This window comes from Crocodylus porosus, unplaced genomic scaffold, assembly GCF_001723895.1.
Source record: "Crocodylus porosus isolate Cpor-Errol unplaced genomic scaffold, CroPor_comp1, whole genome shotgun sequence".
Lineage (NCBI taxonomy): Eukaryota > Metazoa > Chordata > Crocodylia > Crocodylidae > Crocodylus > Crocodylus porosus.
The window spans coordinates 57,530,292-57,537,648 of NW_017728947.1; the positions used below are offsets into that span (position 1 = coordinate 57,530,292).

Sequence of the window (7,357 nt, forward strand, 5' to 3'; positions counted from 1 at the left end):
CTCTAATAACTTGTGTCCATTGTTCCTTGTCATGCCAGGGGGTGCTAGGGGAAACAGTGTCTCCCCTAAACCCTTCTGGTCCCCCCTAGTTTAAAAAGTACTTTTTACAGGTTGTGTAGTAACTTGTAGCGATTTTCAGTGAATAGTTCATTAGTATTTTAAAAGGTTCTGGTTAATAAAACCATCTATTGTTAGGATAAACATTCAGAAAGGATAAGTTGCCCTCATGCTGGAGGTTGTAAATCACCATTGGTGGGGGAGGAATGAAAATAGTCTGTGGCTTAATTTTTGGAAATGTTACTAGGAGCAACTAGGATGACAGTTCTTAAGGCTATCTATTCCAGTATTCTCTCTTATAGTGACTGTTAACTTGTTTCTGAAGTGTATGTGGTGGGATATGCACCCCCCTCCCCCCATATACATCTCATCTTGGTCTGTAGCAGTTAGAGATTAGCTTAAATGTTGAAATATGAAGCTGAATATCTCCTTCAAAACTTGGTATACTCAGTAATGATGGCACTATCCATGTGAATGTCCATGCCTCATTTTAGGGATGTGCGGAACTTTGGTTGCTGATTCAATTTGGAGGAGATTCGGCCCGATACAGAGGCTGAATCTTCGACACCAAATTGAATCGGGAGACCAATAAAAAGGTCCGAATTGATTCAAAGCCTCTGAATTGATTCAGAAAAGATTTGGCGATTCGGACAGTACCTGCTTGCCACTGCAGGGAGCTGGACCTGGGCTCTGTGCCAGTCAGTAGGGGGCAGGGAGGAGGGGTTGGCAGAGGAAAGTGGGGGCAATGGGGGGACCCCCACTAGGCCCCATGTCCTGCCTGCTCCCTGAGCTCCCTTGAGCAGCCCCCGATCCCTGCCCTCTCTCCTAGCCTCTTCAGTGGCTGTTTCATCTGGTCCCAGCTTCCTGGCACTTAAAAAAATACCCTGCACTCACTGGCTGCTGCACTTTTTTAAAGTGCCAGGACACTGAGGCTGGGGAGGGCTGCCATTGATGGGGCTGGAAGAGTGGGTGGGGGATGGGGCCTGTTCGATTTGGAGATGCGGTCAGTTCATTGCCAGCCGGACCTTCAAATCAGATTCAAATTGATTTGGGACAGTGAATTGAATTGCTGTCCCCCAAATTGTCTGAATTTGAATCCAAAGCGAATACTAGCTGCTTCACACAGGCCTACTTCATTTCATGCAGAGTGGGCAGTACTTATGTAGTGAGCAGCTATTTAGCATCTTGTTATTTCTTTACTGTTCAGTGTCTAAGCCATTACTTCCTCTAAGGCACACTGTCAAACCTTGCTCTGATTATAGAAAAAAAGGGTCTTCCTTATAACCTTTCTGTGGTGCCAGTTACTTCATTATCTGTGTGCTTCATAAACGTTAATAATCCCTTTTCACAGCTGAGAAATGAGGAGGTAAACGGTTGCCTATTTTACCTAAGGGGAACAGATGCAGAGGGAGATTAAGGTCAAAAGTGTCCATAATCTTCCATGAATGTCCAACTGGAGATGATTAGAATCAGATTTTTTTCATTTATATGAAAAACGTATGTCCAAAACAGTTCCAATTAATTTTGGTAGCAGCTGTGAACGCTCAGCCCTTCTGCAAAAGATTCACAGGATCTGAAGTCACTCACCTGCAAAATGAGGAAAAATCTGGTTTAAATGAACCAGAAGGAGCTTTGTTGCAGGCATACAGTCTAGTTCTTCAAGGTATCATTCAGCTGCCTCCTTTCTGCAAAGCCCTGCTTTATTTACTTCAGAACTTCCAACTCTTGAAATGCCTGAAATGAAGCTCCTAAAATAAAAAAAAACCCTCTTGACTGCATAACCCTAAGTAATCCTCTCTCTAAAACAGGTCTGTTCAGTGGGATGAATGAGGCATGAATCCTGTATTCTTTGTGATTATGTAATTACAGACTATACAAAAAGAGACTGGGTTTAGATTGCATAGCCAGTTTTAAGTCTGACAATTCCTAACTTGGGGTGCTTAACTTTTCAACTTTAATACTGTGTTTTTTGTGTAAGTTCTAGATACAGAACATAGGCAGGATGAATTGTGTCAAACTTAATCCATGGGCCAGATGTATGGCACATAGCCAGTCCTGCTTCTGGAACGGGCCCACAGAACTGCTCTTGCCTGCTTTCCACCCTCTCCACCATCCCCCAATGTTGGATCTAGTACATACTGTATTTCCACTGACTACCCTGGGATGCGTGATACAGGCAGTGCCTACCCCAGCCAATTTGGGACCCATGCTGCACATGGCACTTTCTCTGGAGTAACTGTGGGAGTGGGTGGTGCAATGTGTGCAGCACAGGTTCTGGACTGGGCTGAAGTGAGTGCTGTGTGTGGTGTGCATTCCAGACCAGTTGGGGTGGGTACTACATGCAGCATGTACATGGGCGGATCTAGAATTTTGAAAGGGGGATGCAGATGATGAGGTGCATCATCATATGAAACAACACATTTTCTCCACTGAAAAATAAATTAGGATCTTTACTAATATGATAAGGACCTAGGGCTGTATTGAAGAAAAAAACAAATATAATTTCTTTGGAAGGAGTTAAAAATAGTCTGCAGAGCTATGAAATAGGAGCTTCATTACCAGGAACAGCCAAAAGAATTGCAGAACAAACGATAGCTTGATTGGTGGAACATCAAGACCATTAGAAAGAAGAGGGGATCATTAACACATGTGGAATGAAGAGTTTGGGAAGGATCAGGTACAGTGTAAGAGCCGTGAAGTCAATTGACTCTCTCAGCACCACCTGACTAGAAATTCTGCTGCCACTGCCAGGCAGTTGGTTTTAAACTTTGGGTGGAGCAGGAATCAAAGGGGGTGGGGGGGGGCGGCAAGTGTACCAGGGGATCCACAGTGGTGCTGGGCACATATCCTGGGGCGATGGGTTCTGCATGCAGTGTGCATCACAGATTGATAGAGGGGCTGCCATGTGCAGTGCATGTTCCACGCCCTGTATGTGGGGCTTTTATGACACGTTGCATATGCATCCACTGTGGACTAGGGGCAGTACTGGGGCCCAGATAATGGGCGCCATGGACTGAATTTGGCCTGTTGGCTGTATACACCCCTGCTATAGACCATCAAACTTGCCCCTTTTTTAGCAGATGACTATCTAAATCTTATAACAGCTTAGAAAACAGACAGCCTTCTGTATTACTAAGGGAAGTAGCTTTGGTCAATTCCTAGGAAGATGTTCTTGCTTCTGGTCATCAAGGCTCTATATCAAGTAGTCCTAGTTTTCCAAACCCTGGATTTCAGTCTTTTGAGAGATCTTAGTGATTCACACTGAGCCAGCTGGGCTTCTCTTTTCTCATTCAGCCAGTTGTAGTCTTTCATGTTTCAGATCTTTGTCTCAGTCTTCAGAGACTTCATGTCTCTATCTACCTTTCCTTTCCCCCCATGTGATCATGTCCCTTCTATATTTGAATTGGTAATCTTTACCTGCTACTCTCCTGTTGTGCTAGCTGGGGAGAAGTGGTATTAAAAACACTGGTGAGACAAGCATCCTGCTCTCAGTTCAAGTGTCTGGCTTTACTCCTGTAATATTGAGATGGAATACACTCTCAGTCACTCTGTAATCATGGCATGTTTAGATGAAGTGCCGCGAGGGAATGGTTCATGCTTATTGTTCATGGAATTCAGGGAGATTTCATTCCTTAACATATAAGATGTTACTCCTGAGCATATGTGAACTGAATCTTTTTTTTCCCCTGCAAAGGCTTGTAATTTGGTTAAACTTGGACAGATTTACAGAGGTGAAGCAGAAGGTGTAAACCCTTGACAAAGTCACCATGTGTCCTACCAAAAATTTTAAGAGCCTATTTGACAGTGTGATGCATGGGGAATTGAGGTGGTTGTCAAAATTTTTTTCTCTCTTAACATTTAAAAACAATGTATCTTTCCCTCACCTTATTTTGCTTGAAAAATAAAATTCAGCATGAGACAAGCAGTTAGTATAAGAGAGATAAGCTTGAACTTGAGAGGAAAGAGAAGAGAGATTTAGGGTCTCACTCACTTGCTCTTAGGTTTGCAGGGGTTACTGAGAGTATGAAATTGCAATACTATTGCAAGTCTGCCGTGACTGAAATGTACATAAAGACATTTAGGGCAGAATCCTGTTAATTTTTTGCACCCAATGGCAGTTTTTGAACTATTTTTTGGAGCTTGCACCTAGTGTTGATCTTACTTCCTGTGCAGTGTGGACCTGTAGGATTCCATGTTGCTACTGAGTATGCTTAGTTGGCTGCACTCTAGTGTAAAATGGCACTTGTGTATCTGGAAAAATGCCATTTGAATGTGTAAAGTGAAATGATTCTACTTTTATTTCCAGTAATCATGTCTGGGAAGTGTTTAACAACAGATTTAAAAACATATGTACCTTAACTTCATCGAGCCTCTTAAAAAGAAGGAAAAAGTAGTAAGGAAATCAGGTTCACCCAAAACCTTGATTGAAGAAAAAGTTGTATTGTTTGAATTTTGATAGACTTTGGGACTAGATGGTTGGGGGAGTCTTTCAATATAATTCTAATTTGATTAAATTCACGTTACCTTTTTATATTTCCATACTTTCTTTCTTTATTAGTGTGTAATCATTCTCAGTGCTTCAGGAAGTCACGAGGAGATAGAAAATACAAATAATTTTTTAGCTTTAACGTCATCTTTGCATGAGAGAGCTGGTAAGTAAGAAAGACAGGTAAATGTTAAATATTGTGCTAAGATTAACCTATATGTTGATTAAAAACTTAGTTTCCTATGTTGACTAAAGCTACATTTTTATAAGTTCTGAGATACTGTTTAATACTTCTCATAAATGTAAATTACTTCTCATAAATGCTATTGTTAATCTTTATTGATGAAATAGTCCTTGCATGTGAAAACGTGTAAAAACATTTGTACTGAACCTGAAACTTAGTTAAGTGTTTCAGCTGCTTCTCACATCTTCACAACATAGCTTTGCTTGATAGATACATGCTTGCAGTAATTCTACATTACTTCAAGGGACTGAAAAGCCTTGAAGGCTAAAGGATCACAGCAAAATAGGTGAATTTTGCACAATTTCTATCTCTGATATTTGGGTAAGAGATTACTGGATTTGGGAGGCTGAGAGAACTGCCACCTTGAGATGCCTGAGAGAGAGGTTCTTTACTTCTCTTGTTGGATTCTTAGGAGGATGCACAATGGTTAGCAAACAAATGCCATTGCTAGCTTTTCCTCTGATTACATCTGGGGAGGGGATGGAAGGGTATTTGTAGGCCAGGAACTGTGACTTTAGAGGTCCTGTTTTGTTGGGAATGCAGCCTATATTTCCATGTTGAGAAAAGCGAGGCAGAGGGAGCCACCTGGCTTGGGGAGTATCTGCTGCAAGAGCTCCACAGAAAACATGTAAATGGGCTAAAAGAGAATGTCTCAGCTGCAAGGCAAACTGGAACTTAATCACTTTTAGGAGTCCAGTGCTTAATAGGTAGAGGAAGGGTAGATTTGCAACTTATAGACTGATTAAATTATAGATCTATAGTGTAAGCTTTTGTAAGCCGGGAGCTTTTTGTCAGATCCTGTGAAGGGACTGCAAGAAGCAGAGCTGCTGAATAGAAAGTAGTGATTAGAATAGAAAAGGTAGGGAAGTGACGAGGAAAAAGGAGAAGGTACTGCTGAGAGTCAAGGTGGGTAGGAGAGAGGGAAAAAAAAAAGTTCACTCTTTGAGGGACAAAAGGGTTATAAAGTTAATCCAGGTGAGAATCTGTAGTCTTGATTCTGAGCAGGGGTACTCAATGCCTGGCTCATGGATCAGATGTGGCCTGTGGCATTGTGTCATCTGGTCCACAGGGCTCTCCACATGTCTAGAACTCTGGCAGCATGAGAGCGGTGCCACTGCTTCCCTACTGCCAAATTTCTAGATGCATGGAAAATCCTGGGATCTGTGCACTAGATGGGATGCCAACCTCAATGCACAGGGCTTGGCACTGGGTGACATCAGGTCCCAGGGCCCAATCCCAATGTGGGGGGCTGGGAGAGCAGTGCTGGGCCCCAGGGCCCTATCTTGGTACATAGGGAGTTGGAGGTGGCAGTACTGGGCCTCTGAGACTCAATCCCAGTGTGCAGGAGGCTGGTTCAAAGAGGTGTGGTGACAAAAGCTGCTCAGATGAGCAAAACAAAATCCAAGTTTGTCAAAAGGCCAAAGTCTTAGGATGAGGGATAAAAAAACCATTTGAAATGGAGTGTAAGATAATACAGGAAGGAAAATACTTGGTAGTCTGCCGCATGTCATAGATGTGTATACCATATGAGCAACAAACAGGAAGAATAAGAAGTCTTAGTAAAGAAAAAAAAAGATTTAATCAGTATTGCAGAGGTCTGGTGGGATAAATCACTGGACTGAACTGGACTATTGATATAGAATGGTAAAATTTCCCTTTAGGAAAGAAAAGCAAATTAACAAGAGAGGACATGGTGCATATATTTGCACTGACGATGAGAAGAGGTGGGAGGTAGACGTGTTGGAAGTTTGTGGGTAAAGGTAAAAGGGGGAAATGGGGAAGAACAGAAGAGATGCTATGGTAGAAGTCTGCTATAAACCACTTAATCAGGAAGTTAAGCTATTTTTCTTCATGTTAACAAAAGCATCCAAAGGACTTATCCTCACCATTATCTACAGTTTTACTTCCTATTTCTGTTTTATCTTCTTCAAGACTGTATAGCATCTGAATGATGCCCCCTTTTGGGGATATATGAACCCAACCTGCATGTTGTTCTGTGTTTTTTGGTTTCCCCCACTTTTTAGTTTAAAAAATTGCTCTATACCATTTTTAATTTTTAGTCTGGTAACATTCTAATTCAGGTAAAGTCGACCTTTTCTGTACAGGTTCCCCAGTTCCTGATGAACCTAAACCCCTTCTCTCTGAACCATCATCTCATTCAAGTAGTGGGACTCTGGAGCCCTTCCTCTCTCTCTGGCTGTGTGCAAGGAACTCAAATGATTTTTAGAGAACACAACTGTGGATATCCTTCTGGATTTTTACTTCCTGCCTAGCAGCCGAAATTTAGCTTCCAGGACCTCTCTCCCACACTTCCCTATGTCACTGGTACCCATGTGGATTGTGACCACTGGCTTCTCTCCAGCATCCACATCTTGTAACCTCCATTGGCTTTGCACCTGGCAGGCAAGTTATCATGTGGTCCTCCTAGACATCACATAGTTTCATAGTTTGTAGGGTCAGAAGGGACCTGAGCAGATCATCTAGTCCGACCCCCTGCCATGGCAGGAAAGAATACTGGGGTAGCACCTCCTGATGTCTAGTCTGAATCTACCCTCTGCCAGCTTGTGACC

General features: G+C 42.5%; 1 protein-coding gene across 5 annotated transcripts in view; it reads left to right on the forward strand.

Moving 5' to 3' along the window:
- Positions 1-7,357, forward strand: part of FSIP1 (fibrous sheath interacting protein 1) — a 169,115-nt gene that overhangs the window by 19,619 nt on the left and 142,139 nt on the right. For all 5 annotated transcript variants that reach the window (XM_019551366.1, XM_019551367.1, XM_019551365.1 and 2 more), the window contains one exon: positions 4,616-4,709. In XM_019551366.1, coding sequence (XP_019406911.1) covers positions 4,616-4,709 — 94 coding nt within the window. The remainder of the gene's footprint in view (positions 1-4,615; positions 4,710-7,357) is intronic.